General features: G+C 43.0%; 1 protein-coding gene across 7 annotated transcripts in view; it reads right to left on the bottom strand.

Moving 5' to 3' along the window:
- The window catches only part of KDM2B (lysine (K)-specific demethylase 2B), a 141,969-nt gene that overhangs the window by 62,096 nt on the left and 59,081 nt on the right, over nt 1–20,792 (bottom strand). For 2 of the 7 annotated variants that reach the window (XM_014962588.1, XM_014962594.1), the window contains exons 7-9: nt 13,417–13,510; nt 12,154–12,307; nt 874–989 (exon numbers count right to left, since the gene is read on the bottom strand). In XM_014962588.1, the coding sequence (XP_014818074.1) occupies nt 874–989; nt 12,154–12,307; nt 13,417–13,510 (364 nt within the window). Of the gene's footprint in view, nt 1–873; nt 990–12,153; nt 12,308–13,416; nt 13,511–13,943; nt 14,119–14,288; nt 14,326–16,814; nt 16,962–17,596; nt 17,616–17,641; nt 17,661–20,792 lie in introns of those variants that run through there. The other 5 variants (XM_014962630.1, XM_014962624.1, XM_014962608.1 and 2 more) reach the window with 5 other exon arrangements.

The following is a 20,792-nucleotide window of genomic DNA, read 5'->3' as shown; positions in this document are numbered from 1 at the left end:
GTTTACCAGCACTGGCTCAGTGCAATGTCTCCAAAACAGCCAGCCACAAAAAGTCCCCACCTGAATTTGTACACACCACTGGTCCATCTTTGCATTGAAACACTACAGTTGCCTTGCACAGTTTATTTATTAGCCTACTGAACCAGTGGCATTTCCTTCAGATTCTGCTGCTTTATGAAACTGCAAACTATATGATGACTACGTGTCCTGTTTATTAATCAAGGGTAAAATTTTTACTCCCAACGGAGGCCACACAGTAACCTCCTCCAAGATCTAATACTCTTTCCATCAGGTAGATGCTACAGCCAGATGAACACCACAATGTTCAGATTAGTGTCCCACCCTAGACTCTCTTTGTTCCAAGAAATTCTTGCATAGCATCAAGTCATTGTAGAAGAAAATCCTGCAAAGTATAGAAGACTTCGTTTCATAGGCAGCTTCTGTGCAGCTTTATCAATTAGCTGTGGACAGCAGCACCAAATCCTAGTCCCATTAGTTCTCCAGGCTCACATATCCATTCCGGGCGTGCACAGAGAGATGGTAAGCAGGGGGTTACCAAAAGTACTGGTACAATGGTCTGTAAAGCGGAATGGTTTTGCGCAAAAGGAAAGGTGTTTATGAAAGTTTAACAAGCAGATAAAAGAGACAGAAGGGACACGTCTGTGGGAAGTAGGGAAAGACAGACGAGTAAATCCCACTAAAAATAGCCAACATTTGAAAGACTCATTTCTTCACGTTTACCTCTTGTTTCAATGACTCTGATACGGAGATCCCGTCAGTTCTTGTTTGTCAGAAGGGAGTACAAGAGAGCAACTATGATAGATCATAGTCACAAAGAACTGTTCAGTTAAAAAGCAAATCAAGTATCCTTACCCTTGTTCTGTCCTCAATTTCATAGATGCGAAGCTGCATGGGAACATTAAAGCTATGCAGGATATTTCCACCAAACACCAGAGAATCTACTGGAGTATAAACCGCATGTATCCACCCTAGAGAGGGAAAGCAAAGAACTGAGAATGCCTCATGCTACGTAGCATTACAGAGCAATTTAGAATCAAATTTTAACAATGGCATGAACCCCATTCTGCAGGGGATGAGAGGTTAAAGCAGTGAAAGGTTAAATGGTATGCTCATAGCCACACTTTAAGACTAGTCATAGCAGAAGGATGGCATCTTATGATGTACAGTCTTACAACCCTCTGTAAATTGGGTTCTTCTATTTATTCACAGAACAGTTACAGTGTTTACTGAGAACACACAAGTTTGTGACTCAACCACATCCATGACTAAGAAGTACATTCAGTCTGTTCAATACACTTGGGTCTCAGATGTATCCACTGGCACCTTCAGGAGGGTTGCAAATCACGTTAGCAGTGGTGGTGGGCTTGGGCCGTGGAAGTGGACTGAGTCACATCAAACTGCTTTCACACCAGCACCACAGCATACATCTTCAGATGCCAACAATTTCCAATTATTATTACCAGCCCTCCTTCAGAGATGAAAGTTTTGTATCCTATTATCAACTTCCTGGAGCAACCAAAAAAAATCTTGTTCACTGCACGGCCCAAGTTAAGAGATTTAACACTTCTAGCATCAGAGCTGATGAGACTGCTTTGACCCAATCCTGCAAGGGACTGAATTCATTTCACAGGCTCCAAAGCAAGGGAAAAATTTACTATCACAACAAAAATCTAGGCATAGCAATTCAGGCAGCCACAAAACAGCTCTTCTGCTTCCGCGTTGTTTGCTTGGTATGTCAGCAGCTGAAGGATTGGGTATGCAAGACTGTAGCCTCTGATCTCTGCAGTGAAAAAGGAATTGATCCTGCTAATGATCTGGGACCCACAGAGACCTGACACTTTTTTTTTTTTTCTTTTTTAATGAGAAGCATTACAATTTATAAACCAGCAGACAGCAAAGCAACATAGGGGGCAGTCAATTTTCTCCTAACTGTGCAGTGCTTTCCATTAAAGCTGTGGCAGCTTTCCTTCACTTCAAGATCAGCCAGGCAGTGGGAAAATGCCATTCAGCCTAAAAGGTTCTCCAGCTAGCAGCCACAGAAGCTCCCCTCCACAACAATCTTCAGACTGTAAAAGCCTGCACAGCTATATCTGAGAACTCCTTGAGCCACAGCAGATAGCAGAACTGGGGCTTTCATTTAAGGGCATACTGGTAAGAAAGAGACAGGAAGGAAAAGAAATCAGCACTACAGTTTTCTCCCTGGAAACATCACTCTGAATACATTTTTCTGAATTTCAGAATCACGGAATGGTTGAGGTTGGAATGGAACTCCAGAGGTCCAACTCCTCTGCTTGAGCAGGGCCAGCTAGAGCCAACTGCCCAGAGTTATGTCCAGATGGCTTTTCAGTATCTTCTAGGATGGAGACTTCATAGCCCCTCCGGGCAACCTGTTCCGGTGCTCAGTCAATTTAGAGGTCTTATTCCACGTGACAAATGTGACACATAAAGAAGCAGGTGGGTCATAGCTCTGGCAGCTCTCGGTATTATTGCATCTTTCCTGCTCCAGTTAGTATAATTTCAGTTACAGTCGCTCACAGTGATCCAGCCCATTCATTACTTCCAAATCAAGAACAACCAACTAGAGAGAATTTTTTTTTCCATGTAAGGGTAAGTGTGGCAACTACATACATCAACACTATAAAAACTCTTCACAGTTGAAGTCGTCCATCACCTCACATGAAAAACATCAGTCTGTACTAAGAGCAAACCACTGGAAAAATGAATGATCTTCCTGATCCTAGTCTTTGGGAAGGAAAAAAAAATCCAAGGTCAAGGAAGCTGGGGCTACTGCTTCCTCTAGGTAATCAAAGATTTATGCGACTGGGGGAAAGAATGAAGCAAATCTGTTGCTGGATCCCCAAAGCCAACTTATTGGATAGGTGCTGAAAACAGGGTCAATTTGCAATTGTCAGTTTTAGAGATAAACAAACTGAAGCTTGAAAAAGTAAAATGACTTGTCTATGGCCACACAACTGAGTGGTGGCAGAAGACGGGTCAGAAACAGCCAATTACCAGCAGAACACTGAAGAGTCCTCACCACTATTCCCCACTACCATTCTCTCAGCACAGCTCAGTCAATGCACAAACATACTGGAGCTGGCAGAGGCAACAAGTTATTTTAATGCAATGATCAACATCATTCTAAATACAATTTGTTACCAAATATTTACAACTTAAGTAAAATGAGTAACCGAGCTGAAACCTGGCTTTCCAGTCCTATATGAAAGGTATAAAGGAGATATCCTTCATTTTATAAAAAAAAAAACTAAATCCCATCAACACAGCTGTTCCTCAAGTGTATGCTTTTGCTGCAACCACACAGGAGCCTCCTCCTACAAATTATATTTCCTCAGTGGAAATGTCATACTGGAGTGTAGTTGGTTTCATTTTGGTTGCAGCTGGTTTCTTGCTCTTTGGGTTTCTGTCTCATTACACCTTCCCTGACCTCTCGACCCTGCCCCAACTAGATGGCAATGGCCTTGGTATTAATAACCTCTAGGCTTCCTCGGTAGTAGTCCCAACATTCTGGGGAGAAATGTGAAAGGACCTATCACTGGCTTGAGCTAATGCTCCAACAAACGGTGTCCCAGACATGACAAACCCTGAACAGAAAGATTAATAAATGTGAACTAAGTAACCACTAGTTCCCCCAAGATGCAAGTATTCCTAAAAACAAGACTGAAAATAACTGTTTTTTATGAGATAGTTCTCAAAAAAAAACCAAAAACCCTGTAATAATGAAGCACTAAAATCCACCACGGTTGGAAAAATAAAATAAAAATAAATCAGAAACTAAGCAACATTAACCTTAAAGTCCTTGGAAGTAAAGTTCCTACACCTTGCCAAAGCAGGGTGCAGGATGATTTCTAGGAGTAGCTCATAGATGGGTAAAGACAACGCCTGTGGGTTGTTGATCAGAGTTGAGCTAGATACACAGCTAAGGCCCAGAGAATCCCTAGATCTCCAGCAGTTCATGTGCTCCCACATGCAGGATCCAGCTCACAGCCCCTCTGCCAGCTACAGGACACAGCTCTGTCAGAGGAGTCACCTGCTCATGAGATAGATTTTGACCACTCAGCTGCATAGTGTTTTTCAGTCACACTGCATCCAAAAATAGCTTCAACTTGCCTGAGGAATGTACGTGCAATATTGAAACTGCAGAGACACAAGCCGAAAGAGGTGTATTCCAGGGACGTAGGACACTATGGGCAAGATTAGACAAAAAAAGATGGAGAATTGACAAGATAGAAAACCACAGGAAGATTGGCACAGATGTTACAAAGGAATAAAAAAATTTAAAAGACCACTCCTGTTCTAATATTAACAAGTCTGTGTACAGAGAAAAACTGAAAAGGCCAGCATCAGAAAATTAGAAGTAGGAGGAAACAGAGAGGAGCAGAAAACAGGGAACACTTTCCATGAGGGTAATATATTGTGGAAATGAGCTCTGAAAACAGATAAGCTTGGATGGCACGTTCAAGTCATTCCCACAGCTTAGATACAAGCACGACTCAGAAATAAACTGAAGAGGATGAATGTTCAGTGTGACCATTTGCAAACAAGGACACCCATCTTCTAAGCTTCCCAATTCCATGGGTTTTTAAAGAGGATGACAGACCGTCAGAATAGGAGCAAGCTGCAGGTACACACAAGACAAAAAGGAAGGCCGAGGAGATTGCTTTAGTATCATCCCCACCAATACATCCTCCCTGTCTCACCTTCAGCTATGCTGTTATTTTTGGCCAGATGAATTGACAGGTCTGTTGACATGTATGATCACGTCACTCTGTGCTGGACAGCCTGTCATGTCTGCTCATGTATGTCTGCATCTTTCAGCTCTCGCAGCAAAAACTTGCCACACAGCTCCAATAAGACACCTCTGAAGTGAGTGGCAACGATTCTCTCCTCAGTGACTGCTTTCTACTGTTTACATAAACCCTGGTACTACTGGACAACCTTATGTTTCATGGGTTACTGCAAGACAGGAGATAACATCTCTCCCCTTGGTAATACTCTCAAAAACTGCAATATTCTCAAAAAAAAGGGAAAGCAATGCAGAACAAAATGCCACAAATTTAATTTTATCCTCAATACTAAAAAAAAGTACTGGAATAATACCAGAACAAATGGATTAAGGACTAAAAAAGTCAAAAGTCGGTGGAATAAGGTATTGTTCATTTTTGGCTAAAAGACACACCAAAAAATGCACCTGCTAAACATTATCTAAGGATATAACTAAACCCTAGAGTTGAGAGAAAGACATACACTGTGTGGCTTCAAGGATTAGTCGTGAATTGGAAAACTCTTCCCCATGGGTGATCAGTTTCAAACCAGCCCGTGTTGGCAGTGGTAATGACTGAGTGAAGTTGGAACTGGCCCGTCCTTCCTTCGCTGGTTGGTCCCACAGCTCGTGGCCAGAGCAGGCTCTCCATGTGACAGAGTGGCCACTGCCCAGCCCTGCCCTGCGAGTAGAGGGCTTCAGACCACACAGCAGCCACACCAGGGACGAGCCCAGCTACATGGGGACAGATGGCTTTGGGAGTACAGACACTGCATAGTCACTGTTCACAACCCACATTTCAAGCCTCCGCAAGAAGACCGTCCACTTGCAGTGTTTCTGAAGTTGGTCTTTTTTGTTTCAGTTCTTGGTGATTAATGAGTATTTTTCCCTTCCCAAAACAACCCTAGTTTATGAAGCAAAGCTGACACTGAGCTGGAAGTCTATTCAGGCGACACAGGAATGCTCTCAGCTGATTTACAGTTACGAATTATTCCACCACTCCTAAGATACACTTCAATATTTAGATGTTATCATTTCTAGTAAATCAAGAAGGTAAAATTAACAGTAACAAAAGCTTTTTTGAACAGTTAAAAGAAAGATACGATCTCATTATCTTTTGAATTTTATAAAGCAAGTATTATTAAACATTGCAAACTTGTTAAAAGATTCCAGGGGCCTGCAAATTCCTACTGTATCTTCAAGGATGCAATCATCCATCTGAGAATAATAAAAAAGAATATTAACTTATAAAGCTATGGGGCAAACAGACGACAAGCTCCAAGCCAAAGCCATGGTGCATCTGTTTCCATTAGTAACTGAACAGATATTTTGCTTTGTGCTATAGAAGGCACACATATTTTCCTGCAATTCTACAGCAACTTGGGGTGGAAAAGATGAACCATATATGTCTCAAAAATATAAAGCAACTCAGGAGATAACCTTACAGTGGGCATTCTCAGCAAAGGAGATGTTATTTCTCTCATCTCTAAAGAGGAATGATTGCATCATAATAGTGCCCACAACCAAAAATATCAAGGAAGAGTCATGTTTACATTTCAAAACTAAAAAAATTAATAATTTTACCCCAGTTGTACAAATAATACAGCAACTCTCAATCTCACATCATTTGATAAGAAATAGGTAGAGCACTGCAGAGGAACAGAACTAAAAATCCAACATTATGCTGTCACCTTCTATCTGAAAGCAGACACTTGAGGCAAACCCTCCCCTCTCTGATCCTCTACAACGATCTTCATCGCTTGGTCCCTAAAGCTTCCAAGGAAGGAGCTTCCATCCATGTCAGTGGAAGCTCCCAAAATGGGAAAAGTGAACAGCAACCAAAAATAGGCAGGCAGCTATGCAGCCCTAGCACAGCTCCCTGCAAAAAATTTACCAGTCAGATTTTAATAGCCTGTCATTCTCCTTGATATAAAGACTATATGCTGCCTTCTGGCCCCATTACATAATAATTCATCAAATACTGACTGGCAGAGTGGAGGTGACCCAAGACCGCATACTCGTAATAGGCAGAATCCTACTGATAACCACTGATACAGTATTGGAAGCACTTTGAATCCTTGCAAATAGCTTTCCTTCTCAAAAACATTCATCTGAGAAAAGTCATTATTTCTGCATTTGACTGGAAACAAGAACTTTGGAGCACTCTCATGTTACCATAATAATCACCATAGACCAACGAGAGTATTTTGTTAGACTGTGGCTCATCCTTCAGATCTCAAGAAATTAAGAGAGATTACAGTAACATGTTTCCATGTCAAAGGCACCAAAGTGCATTATAAAGAACATAAGAAAAATGAAGTAAAACAAACAGCTGACTCCTTAGTGGAACACTGACAACTCTGAGGTGAAACACAACAGTTATAAAATAGCATCACCAACGCTAGTGAGAATTTTGAAGAGGAACCAGAAAGGAACACCATTTCCAGTTGACAGTAAGTTACCCTGTCTGGATTTTGATCATAGGAATGTCTGATAAATCAGCATTGCAAAAGTCTTCTACAATATCTAATGGCAGTCCATTATTCAATTTTCAGAAATAAAAAAAATGTGGCAGTCCATTATTCAATTTTCAGAAATAAGAAGTCACTCACAGTGACTTCTTGGACCATTATTTTATGGACCATGTAGTGGTCTGTTACCGGGACCTTTGCTGTCAGATTTAAAGAATAGACAGAAGTCAGCCAAAACAGCCCATCTCTTCAATGTACTCGCATTAAAACTACATATTTGGAAAGTCTACAGTAAGATACCCAACGCAGAGCCAACCCAAAAGCACACCCGCTCATGAGTCCACTGCCTCTGGCCAGCAGCAGAGGCTCAGAAAAAGCCTGTAAGAAACACAAGATGATTACAGTAACCCTTGGTAGCATTAGCCATCTCCTCCAAAAGGAACGTTTCAAGCTTTCTTAGACCAATCACACTGCCAAACCCTGGAATCAAACTGTATCCACAGTAAGTGTGGCAACTTCCTTGGAGGTCAGTGAAACTGGTCTTTACAAAAAGAGAAGAAAATCCAAGTTTATCCATATTCTGGCACACTACACTATCAGTAACAATCCAGAACCGGCTTGAGTTCACCTTTTGAAGACACATAACAATTATACTCTTACTTCACAATATTAACAACTGAGACAAACACTGCAAGACCAGTTTTCCACAAGAGACTACTAGTTGGCCTGCTTTTGTATGTCCCAATTTTGCATGTGCAAACTCTCTTGAATTTCAAGTGCAAGTGTCTACTCCCAAGTACACACACGCATGAAAGTCTTGAATTTCAAGTGCAAGTGTCTACTCCCAAGTACACACATGCATGAAAGTCTTCTTTTTTTTTTTTTTTTTGAAAGAGAGGTCTGTCAGGTAGTTGAGAAAAAAGCAAACAGCTTAACATATTTCAAACTACTGCAAGACCTTGTTTGTAGAGGACAACAGGGAAGGAGAAAGATAACATCCATGTCAGAGCTCCGTCATTTACAATCAAGATGACATGTTCAGCAAGACTAAGAGATTCAAAAGAGGAAGTGGATTGAAAAAGGATGAATTTTTCATTTTGTGAATGCTTAGTTTTGAGTTTAGGTTCAAGTAACAACAGTGATGTTTAGGAGTACATGAGAAACTAACGTGGTGTTCGTAGAATTGAGATGGAAGGGAATTTGATGCATAATGCACCACTTGAAAAACAAGTGCAAGGATAGAAGTAAAAGACGGTTTACAGAATGTAAAGACTGGAGTGGCAGGTGAAGGGCAAAAAGAGGAGACAGAAAAGGTTCCAGTGAAGATCTGCAGTGATGTAAAAGGAGAAAAATACTTAAAAGGAGAGGCATTAAAGATATTTAAAAACTGGGTAACACATTGGCATTAACTTAGTGAGCAGCATTTCAGACAGGCTGTAGGGGAGCAATCAGGACGTAACAGAACAAGTGGCTGCACACAAGCCAGAAACATGTGCGCACAGCAATCCTGGGTTGTAGAAATCTGAGGGATTGCTGCCCAAGCACTGGTTCCGTGTGTCCCTGGCACAGTAATGAGATTTCTAAACTACTCTGTAACACCACCACAGTGGACTCCAACACTTCACCATCCTCCCTACAACTTGACACTGGACACACACACCATACAGAAGAAAGCTACAGCGCAAATAATACTAGACAAGCTCTAGATTTGGTTGTGACTGATGAAATTGGGTTGTTTCCCTACAGAGACAATAACTGAGCACTGAGATTACGCTTTTCCTCTTCCAGATCATCACAGTTTATTCCTGAAAAGAGCAGCACACCCTATGAAGAGCTTCCCTTCTATTTGGCAGGTGGGTCAGATATGCAGCATCCAATGCCCACTATATCAGAGTAAGATGTGTTACCTTGACCAAACTTCAAGTTAAGTTGAACACTTAACCATACTAAACATTGCTCATAGTAACATACACAGTGCAAACACTCTAGAGCCGTAGCATTCTTTACTAAAGTCTTCCTGCATAAGGACAAGCTTTCCCCCATCCTGGTAAAACAAGAGTCAGATTTCTACAGAGAAAAAAAAATAATCATTTGCAGATAATGGTAGTGACTATAGCTTCCTCCCCTCTTGAACCTTCAGCTGTTATAGAATCTTGAATCTACATCTGGCCATAAACCTCAGCATGGCACAGTGTGGTGTATTTCTCAATCACCAATTATGCTGACATCAGTTTCAACAGTTATATTAAAGGAAAAGGCCAGGTTCCTAGCTGATTTTATGACTTTACCACAGACTTTACCAGAGTTGATCATCCTTAACTCATCAGTGGGAACCGGTAAAGTGGGAGGTGAGAACTTGTAACAGTGTATTGCTCTTTGGAGAAGTCCTGCGGGGGCCATCAGGAGTACAGCTTGGCTCCTAACTCAAGACCCCAGAAACAGTATCCCTCAGAATTCCAGATCACTTCCCCCCACCCCATACTTAGGAAGGACTCCTAAAATGCTGCAAGATGCACCTTGGCCTGTAACGACTCGCCATGTGGACAATACTTTGCTCAATTTCTCCTTGATATCACATCTGGGATTGCGCCTCACAGTGCTTTGCAGAGTCAGAAGAAAGGAAGAAATTAACTGGTTTGAACTTAATCCTGTAAGGATGATGGCAGTGATGGAGAGGAAAATACCCCGAGGCCTTGGTGAGCACTATAATTATACCTTCTGTAAGAATAATTCCCATTCTTGTCCAAATGGTTTGTAGTTTCAGGGATTTACTGGATCTACTGCTGATCCTAGATTCTCAGAGAAACCTTCCATCTCCCACAAGCCTATGATCTCACTCACTCATGTGTCTTTTTACAGTCTTCCCTACCTACTTCATCCTTACACTACTATGGTATAATAGAGTTTCTATGACCACCCCCAAAAATGACTTAAAAACAGGAGCAGAGCAGGATATTTTAGGGAAAAGGTCCTTTGCTGAAATGCTCTCCATTCACAGTCTGGCTGGGCACTACCTGTATCACCCTATGCCATGATATTTTCCTCACGGATGGGTTAAGGCTAGTCACGAGTTTATCAGGCTCAACTGAAAGTATGGGACACACTGGTTTTACAGGAACCCAGTATCAGAGCCTAAACACTATGAACACATATACAATACAAAACACATTCAAACATTAACTCATGTAATATTCGCACAAACCAGAGGAAAGAGGTTGTAAGAGTTCACCTGTTTTACACAGCTACACTCAATTCACTGACCTGGAATAGCCTTTAATTAGGCATTTCTATATTCTTAAAACAGTCATAGAAATAATGCCTTTACACATAAATAAAATATTTGCAAATTAATTTTTGGAACAAAATAGAGCAGGGCAAAAACCCTTCAATTCATGAGGTGCTTACGGAAAATTATTCATATATGCTTTTCAAATAGGCATGGAGCCTAAGAAGTCTGAGATATTGGCATTTCTGTACTTCGGGCTTTCCTAGGAAAATAGAAACTACAGTCAAAATCTACATTTGGAATCACTTCACTTCAACCACCATGTTACAGTTGTGTCCTGCACAAGCTCCCACAGTTTGCTGTATTCCAACAGTGGAGCATGACTAAACTAACATACAGAAAGTCTTATTCGTAGGAGGCTGTTCACAGGGGAACGAAGATAAATTGAAGGATGCAGTAACGGGATCTAAGCAAACAGCACAGGCACACTCAAACACCCAGTTCAAACAGTTACAGCACATTCTGACCTGTTTCAAGGGAAGACCTAATTCCTTTAATGGATTAACTCCTCCACCCTCAAAGGCATTTTGCCTGTCACCTCCCAGACTGATTCTTACCACATACTTACAATTTGCAAATTTGTGGCCTTCAACTGATACTAACAATGCTCCCTAGTTGACAAGAACGTTGTTGCTGTCTTCACATGACCCGCATTCTGTCTCCAGGATTAAAAAATAATAATCCTATCTCCACAGGGTGACTCTAGAGCTGAAGGACTATCTATATGACTTTCTGTCTGTAGAAAAGCCACCAGTATTTATTTCCCAGGCAAGATCCACTACACACAGAGCTGATGTGTTACTATAAACAAGTTTATGGTCCCATAATAGTCAAAAAGAGCAAAGCCTGTTATCATCTCAAATGAGGAGCATTACAGACTGCACCATCCTTAATCCAGTTTACGCAGGAACACAAAGGTCTGAAGCCTCAAATCAGCAACTATTTGGTTGCTTTGCAAGAAAAGCCTGAATCATGCAACGCAGCTACTGAGGTGGGCAGTAGTGTGAAAATTAAGTGTGAGTAGGCTACTGGAAGATGGCCAGCTTGAGCAAAACTTCCATCACCAGAAGTTCTGAAGAGTCATGATAATAAAATAGTTTCCCCTCAAGAAGCAACCCTGAGAGAGCACAGAGCCTGCTCTTCCATGTACTGGAATTTCCACTGAGCTCTTTCAGGGAATCAAGACCAATCTCTGGCTACAGACAGAGGCAAAGAAATAGGTTACTGAACTGTAGGTAACCTACCAGAAGAAATCACAAAAGGCAGAAAAATATTTTTCCAAGAAAGCTAACAATAGCAAAAGTCAGTATGATAAGAAGTGGTGGACTGACATCCCCAGAGACCCAAGTCCTCTCTCCTTTTCCCCACTACAGCACAAGTGATCACTGCACACACTTCCCCACAGTACATTTTTCATCAATCTCGATGGGTCAATTTCTGGAAAATTAAGTGCATTCAGTACCCTGCCTTTCTTTTGTCATAGCAAATAAAGAAGTCAATACCGGATTTAAATGTGAAGAAAAAATGTTTTACAGAGAACTGTTAGTCAACCACAATTTCAGTGATTCCAAAACCAGTTAGCTAACAGGTGATACCTGAAGGAATGAAGAACGTATAGCCTTGTTTCAGCTCAATTCTTTGGCATCGTTCCACCCTGTCTCCCAGAAAGATATCACTTTGCTTTCCTGAGAGAACCCATTCCTCATAAAGTTCCAGATTCTGCAGAGTAGGCGGAATCAACCAGAAGATCTAAAAATAAAATAAAGATTTAACTATTACCAACAGTCAACAAAAATAAACAGCTGAGAAATTCCAACAAGGTTATCATGTGTTAGACAAATGAGCGCGTAACACCAAGTTTGCTTTCTGGAAAGAACACGTTTTCCAGGTGTCGTACACAGGGGCACACAGCAGACAGCAATTAGTCCATGCGCTGGAAGCGGCAAGATAACTGTCAGTTGTCATCTCTCTTCCATGAAACATCTTACTCGAAAGATGCCTGCACAGTTTACTTTCAGTTCAAAAGAGTGTGTTGGTATAGTACAACTTCATTGGACTATATAGATGAACAGTATCTGTACCACAGAGATGTTCAATCTGCTGTATTTATTTCAGTTCCCAACATATGCTGTCTGTACTAGAATTGGGAAAAGCAACCTTAAACAGTAAAGATGTGACTGTAGCCATACATGCTGTATATTTTAACGCTTCTGTATCCTATAATATTTCAGTTCAGGCATAGTGTGCATGTGCACACTAAAGAAACATGGAATCTCTAAAAGGAAACCGAAGCTCGAGCTCCAGAAGGAGACTTTTGAGGGCACTCTGACCCAACAAGGGTACACACAGCCACGTACTCACTGCAAGACACTGCTAAACCATGCAGCAGTAACAAACCTCAGAGCACCACCACCACCAAATAACACAGCTGATATTTCAAATAAATCACTCGTTTGTTTCATAAAGGTGAATGGTGTCCTTCTAGTTCAGCAAACTCCCTGTACATCAACAAAGGTAGCTGAAATAGACTGATCACTGACTAGTCCCCCTCCCCACCCCACTGCAAGACACTGCTAAACCATGCAGCAGTAACAAGCCTCAGAGCACCACCACCACCACCAAATAACACAGCTGATATTTCAAATAAATCACTCGTTTGTTTCATAAAGGTGAATGGTGTCCTTCTAGTTCAGCAAACTCCCTGAACGTCAACAAAGGTAGCTGAAATAGACCGATCACTGACTAGTCCCCCTTCCCACCCAAAAAAAAGAGAAAAAAAGAAAAATAAAAGACAGCAACCCCTCCTTCCATAAGAGGCACAGAGAAATAAAAACAAGTATCAAACAAGGTTCACCTACCTTTCCCCCACGGAAAACGTGATACCACACTGAAGTGCCACCAAAATCAATATGAAAATCAGTGAAGCATCCTTTCACACTCATCAAACAGTACCTGTAAGCAGAGTGAAGGACAAAAATGAATCAGTCTGAAACAGTATTTTTCAAGTCTTCATTTGCAGAGGTTAACTGCATGTGTGATACTGTTTGCACCAACTAAGTTTCTGCATTTATAGTACTGGGATTTGCCTCATGAAGTAACTATAACTAGGTTTCTGCTGAAAAATTAGTATCACCATGTTTGAGTTTGCCATTCTTACAACTGGAATGAGAGCCATCAGAGTTAAGGAATGGAAAAACATTATAAGTTATGTTGTTCAGAAATATTTCTTATGCCACTGCCAGTCCCCGGGGTGATCTTTTTAATGCTCTCCTTCACCGCTGGAGAGACATAACCTTCACCAAGAGTTGTACACAAATTGCTTCAAGGAGCAAAGTTTTGAAAAATCTAATTTCCTTATAAATCCTCCTGAATATTCTTTACCTACTTGCCACTAATGCCATTTCTGCAAGGACTGGGGGACAGAAACCTCGTTTGGCAAATTAACTCCTTTTTGTTCACATTTCTAAGCATTTCTGCATCAAAATACATAAAGGAACCAGCTGGCAGCATCGCTAAGTATCAAATCCACTATTTTTTATGCCGTCTTGATTCAGGTTTTCAAAGCAGTTTAAAGTCGGCATCGCTGGAAAGAGATACAAGAGCTCTCATCTCGCTGCATGAATCTCCAGCCTCCAGCCACCATCTGTAACTAATGGCCGAACTACAGCCGCCCTTCTCACTATAGGCACCTTTGCAAACGCAGGAAACACACACCACTTAACCCACTAACCTCTTTTCCTTGTTCCGGTCTCCGTTTCATGGCTTTTTTTTTTTTTTTTTTTTTTTTGGAGGGTTGGGGGGGGGTGTTACAGAAACAGTACCAGAACGGGATTTGTCAAAAAAAAGAAAAAAGGTTTCATTTAACTGTGTCTTTTTCTCGTCACATTCAGGTAGAGAGAATCTCAGCAGTATGCAGACGGCGTGCAAAAGTCCCTCTAGATGATAGGCTGGAAAGGACCTTACCATGTGTCTGCAGAAGGCTGGCAAATCAGAGAGACTATAGGTACATAAGAGCCCGCTGCCTAGCAACCACATCCCGAGCCCGAGTTGACAGAATGATACGCAATGCTGTCATGAAGACAGTCAATTTGTGGGCTTCAAAAAAGGTCCTGCGCCTTCAACTCACAATTAAAACCTCTCCTTGTGCAATTACACGTCTCTCCTCTTGCCCGCTCTGGAATTTTTATTTTTTTTTTTAATCCTTCAGAAGCAGGAAGAGAGCTTTTTCTGCCCCTGGGGTATTTCAGATGCTTCAAAAAATCACAGCTAGCCAAGAAGCTGTCTAGACTCTCAATATGCTCCATTTCAAAATATGAGTCCTTCCCTCCCAAATACATTTTTTTTTTAAATTTCTCCTTTTATGTTTTCTCTTCCAAGATGTTGTTGATTACAAGTCAGATAGAATTTAAAAACAATAAAAGAAGCCCAGAAAGGAAGTTGCCTTTCTTCCAGCCAAACTGCAAAAAGTCACAGATTGACTAATTGCTCATAAAAGAAAAAAAAAAAACAACATGGAAATTCTGTTTGTGGGCAGTGTTGAGTATTAGAGGTTCGTGTTGTTTTGAAGTAAAAAATTCAAATCCTTATGGAACCAATTATTTTCAGTTTCTTAAAGGTTAGATGTAAAATACATCACACTAACAAAAACTGTCTAATACAGTGCTACCTATGATTACCCGTTCATATTAAGATATTCTGGAGGAGCATAAATGGCCTAAGCATTAACCAATTTTATTTATTCCTCAGCAGTCAATAATCTAAACTTGAAGCTGTCGATCTGTTTGTGTTCAGAGAGTAAATAACTGGATTGAATTCTCTGTCAAATCAAAGTGCTTAGAATTTAGTTTTGTGAGAAAACACCAAGGCAGATATAAACTGTGAACACGCAACTCTTTTTTTCCTTGTTTTTCCCCCATTTTCCCTCTGTTTTCTTGAAACTCCCCTAAACAGAACAATTTCCATTCCAATAAAGGTGGTTTTAGTGAAAGAGCCACACATGGTGATTAATAAAAACCCACAAAGCATTTGGGAAAAAAAAAAAAACACAAACAGTTTTTCTTTCCATCCACAAGCGAGCCATGCCATTTAATTTCTACTGTTAATCTTACAGGGCTGCTTTTGTCCAACCCCAGCAGCTACTGAAAGGCTCAGGAGCCTGAAAAAGCGATCTTCCGCCATATAGCAATCTCCCTTGTTGCCAGAGTCTGGCACAATGCCTTTGCATTGACCTCTACAGCTTCCTCTTCCAATGTACACCGCAGTCACATGGTCCCAGCACAGCTCCATGCCACAGCTAATCTTATACACTGCTCCGCTCCAACCTCAGCAAGCAGCTTCTCATCACTAACAGCTGCTAATTTGGGGGAAAAAAAAAAAAAAAAAAAAAAGAAAGCCATAACACAGCATCCATGTTGAAAGAAATGTAGAAACTACATCCCACTGCGAGCTCTGGTAGCAGCTCTCTGCCTTCCGCGGTCTGGGCCAGAGCAGGTAAAGCGGGTCACAGGAACACAATCCCAAGCAGGGCACGGGGAGACAATCTGACCAGAGTTACACCCTGAAAATACAGGTAACGCAAAAGATGCCCCAACTTTAATTTTTTTTATTTTTCTTTCCACAACTGCTACCACATCCAATCCCTGCACACTCCACTTTACCTCCCTGCACAGCCTCAGTTAGGGTTTTAAAACATGCAGCTGCTTGTAATCTGTTGTGGGGGAGCTTCCCTTCCCCACTGAAGTTTGTTTTATGGTCTCCACAAGCCTGAAATTGTTCAAGTTAACGTATTGTTATTTTGGAGGAAGGATTTGCGGTGTGGGGGAAAGGGGAACTTTCCCCTCAAAAAATCTGGGGAAATTCGTTAGAGAAATGATGCGAAGAAATATGGAGTAACCTGCAAACTCACAGGGAAGAACACACACAGAGATGCCCAAAAAAAAAAAAGAGAGAGGGAGATGGTACAAATGAAGCTAAACCACTAAGCAAACACAGAGAGCTGGGAACACAGAAACAACACAGAGACACCGCTCCATCAGCCAGCGCAGATACCACACTCCCAGGCAAACCCACAATGCACTCGCCACGCATAGCTACAAACCCGCAAGCAAACAGAGAAACAAAGACAGCGACGGACACGCCGGGATGCGAACGCACAGACGCGCAGGCACACACACAGAGGCAGGGGAACGCAGAGGCGCAGCGTTACATGCACATGAACTCGGGGGAGACGCGCGAGCACACGCAGAGGCAGCATTACCCTCAGCTTAGCTCCTTTTCTCTCGCAATAGGTACAGCGCACCATACGGCTCTATTCCCTCTGGCATTGCAAGGGCTCCCCTGCCACTGAGCTCAGCCCATAAACCACTCCCAAACCCCAGCAGAGGCTTCTGTTTTTTGTTCGGGCCAATGAGAAAAGTATAGCTCACTCTTCCTTCCTCCCAGGAGCAGCGCCGGCTGGTTGAAATCCCTAAGCCTGAAACCGAATACCACAAACCCATGAGCCAACTGCAAGTGCCAAAGCGGGGGGAAAGGAGCAGGCCCTGCTCTGTGCCTTGGCTCGCCCGCTCCCTCCTCTCCCCCCCGCCAAGGCGGGAGAGGTGCTCCCAGGCCTCGGGGGAGGGAGGCTGCGGCGGTCCCCGGCGGCATCCCGGGGTCCCCTTCTCCCAGGCCTGGCCTCACAGCATCTGGAAAAGCGGGAGCTGGAGGGGAGAAGGCAGGAAACAATAGCTACCTTTGGGCGACTCCTCAGGCTAACGGCCTGACCCGCACCGAGCAACACTCCCACACTGGGGCCCTGTAACTGAAAGCTACAAATTACGCTGCGAGACAAAAGAAACCATTGTCACCCGGGAGACACGGGGCCGGCCCGCCCGGCCCGTCTGCCGCCCCGGCCCCCGCAGGGAGCCACCGGCCTCTCCTCAGGGAGGGCCCCGGCTCCCCCCTCAGGGAAGAGCCCCGGCTTCTCCTCAGGGAGGCCCCCTCAGGGAAGAACTCCCGCTGCCCCTGTTGTCCCAAATTCCCGTTTCTAAGGTACATCACCCCCTCAGGGAAGAGCTCCGTCTTCTTCTCAGGGAGGGGACCCACCTCTGGTCCCCATCTAGGCCCGCTGGGGACCGGCCGGCCGCCAGCCCCACAAAGGCACCGGCCCCTCTCCCCGCCCCAGGAGCGGGGCAGCCGGGCTGGGGTAACCAGCGCTTCCAGGCTGAAGGAAAAGCAAACCACCACCTATCAAGGCCGGATAGTAACTAATCATTAAACACCCTGCGCGCACCAGGCACTTCAAAAAGCACATGAAAGACCCGGTTCCTGCCCTGAGGGGGTTACGATCCGAGTCAGTCAGACAAAAAAACAACACCTGAGATAAGAGAAGGCCTGTTTTCTGCCACGCACCTCAGCCGGCACCAGAGATTTTGTGAAATTACACTCGCACGTCACGCTGGGCCCAAAGCACCTTCCTCGTCCCAGCCTTGCCCCAGTCCCACCCAGGGTGAACCCCACCGTGGGTGGCTGGGTGGGCTCACACCCCAGCCCTGCATCAGGCCTCTTGGGTTTGGTGGCTTTTTTTTTTTTTCCTTTCTTTCTTTTAATTGGAAGCTTAAATTTCTGAGATGGCACCCGCTGCCGCAAGGAGATGAACCAAGCTGCCAGTTCACAGCAAGATGGGGCCGTCTGCCCCTGGAACAACATTTTGGTATCGGTGAGAATACGACTCATTTCTCCATCCTTTCAACATGGCTGTTCGGCTCCAGGCTCACCACAAACAATTTTAAATGCCAGTGCTTGTTCCAGTTACACGTGTGACGCTACAAGTCCTCCAAGCTCTACACAAAGGAGCATTTGAGACCGACACACTGACTTGAAGACATCACATTTTATTTACTTTGCTAGCTTGGAAAGTTTTACTGAGAACTTACGCTTATTGGTCTAATTTTCTTGTACTTAATTATATTTATAGAGCAGTTTTGTATCAAAAGCAATTCACAAATGACATACAAAGTGCATACGAGTATCTCACATGCATAAAACAGCACCAGGTTGTGTTGTGGGACCTGGGAGCTCCCTCAATTCAAAGGGCAATCTCTGTCTCCAGAGGCACACCCTCAGCTTCTAATTAGACCACAGCTCAGCAGAGCATTTTAGCATCTGTTTAAATCCATCCCTACTTAGTAAAGGAATGAATAGAAAGGAATGGATGGCTGGATTACAGCCTAGGAGAGGGAAAATAGGGCTGACTGAGTACACGGTAACAGAGCAGCATCCTTTTGTGAACAGGTAGACATTTCATACAAGATACCCCCTCCTTAATTGAAGAATAACAGCAATATAAAGACCTATTATAGAAGCGCTTAGATACTTAAAGTAACAGGAAGAAATTTGAAGGCAGAAAGGGTGTTGTAGAGACTGAGGCTTTAATTTTCATTTCTTTCATAGCACAAACTTTATCAAGTTGTTAGAAGTGCCTGTTACTATTTCTATAGCCATCACATCCTGGCACACTTGCTATTTCACTGCCACTGCTTTGCAAATAGCCTTACAAGGCTACAAACACAAAACATAATGAACAGAGAGGATAATCATTTCAGCAGGGCTATCTGTTGTGACAAACAAGAAATCAAATTAGTTCATTTTTTATGTTTGGTACAGGCTCAGCTGTATCCAGATTGCTTCAGTCCTGTTTGAATTTAAAGAGAGAACTAAATATGAGCTTGTTTTGAGCTACCTGAAAATGGTGCACTGTGAGGAAAGGAAGGAATTCTGAGCCCAGTTCAGTTTCCTTTTGTCAGTTTCCTGCCCTTAGGATTTGCCGTACCACAGACATCCGAGGGGATACAACAAGCTTGTGCGTCTTAAAGCTAATGTTACAACAGCCCTGCCTTTTCCTCCTGTCCTGGCTCCCAGTTACAGAGCCCTCTGCTCTCCCTCAATCAGGCTCCCATGTCTGTGAAACCCTTTGCAGGAACTCACACCCAGGGATGTGTAAGAGGGGAGGCAGGAGAGGGCTGCCTCTGGCTGCTCACTCTGCTCACCCAGAGCCCCATGGCCCCGTGCCTTGTGTGAGCTGCAGAAGGGGTTTGTCAATGATCTGCTATTTTTTATTTTTTTTCCCCCATATTTTCCCCAATTTTTTTTTTTGGTTGGCACAAGCATTTATGCAGCCATGTGGTGGTTTGGACGGCCTGAAAAGTAACCAATTCTTCTTCTTCATTTCTGAGTCTGTTTTCAGTCAGACCAGTCCCCAGGCCAGTTTAATCTGCAGCTGCACAACGGAGTGTTTGAGCAATGAAGATGGGACAATGCGGGCATGGGACTGTTTTTCCAGGGGCAATGCCAACTTATATCAGTTTGAAGTTTGTCACACTACAGTCTAGCTAGCCATCCCCTTAATTTCTCATATTGTTTTACTGGTTAAAGAGGTAGTACTTGGAAAGTTTTACGTATTTTTGACATAAACCATTTCCCCACTTAATTCAGTCCTCTAAGGCTCCTGTTAGGTAAGTAGCCATTTACTTATAGACAGAAAAATAACCTCATTACCCAGAATTTTTAAAAAAAGTTAATGGTGCAAGTCCAAGCGAAAGCCAGGGCGGTCTCCAGCGCGCGTAGTGCTCCTGGTAACCAAAGCAGCGCAGCAGATGGAGCGTTCTCTAACTTCACTCCCAGCACGGAACTTGACGTGCAGGAGCCAAGACAGACATTTGTGTCTGGTAATGCCATCTGTGTCTGCAAAACCGCAACGCTTTCGCTGGAGTGCTTTTTGTTTGTAGGGAACACGTTAATGGTGGGTATCGCATACTGCAAACTCTTAGTATTATGAGAATGCTAAGAACAAGAATGAAATTAAACAATCCCATTTCTGAGCAACCACAGTCATTAATAAAGCATATTCACATTGATGATTCACATAAAAGAATGGGCAGCATGACACAAGTGACAGCACTGACATTTAGCTCCACAATTGAACACAATCTCTTTAAATAGGGCTCAAACCCTCTGGGTACTCACAGCAATAGCTGAGCCTAGTATCCATACAGGAAAGGAAGGGTCCATCTGAATTTCCAAAGATGTGGAAAGCTAATCTCTTGAGGAGTTCATATTTAAAATGGACAAGTTCGTGGAAGAGAAATCTCTTGAGAAAGAAAACATAGAAACCACTTCTACCTCAGGACAGCCCCTGCCTGAGCTGCAGATGATGGAAGTTCAGAAGGTAATTTTAAGGGGTGCCATCACTTTATGC

This window comes from Calidris pugnax, unplaced genomic scaffold, assembly GCF_001431845.1.
Source record: "Calidris pugnax isolate Ruff unplaced genomic scaffold, ASM143184v1 scaffold32, whole genome shotgun sequence".
Taxonomy (NCBI): domain Eukaryota; kingdom Metazoa; phylum Chordata; class Aves; order Charadriiformes; family Scolopacidae; genus Calidris; species Calidris pugnax.
This window is presented reverse-complemented; position numbering and strand designations above follow the sequence as displayed.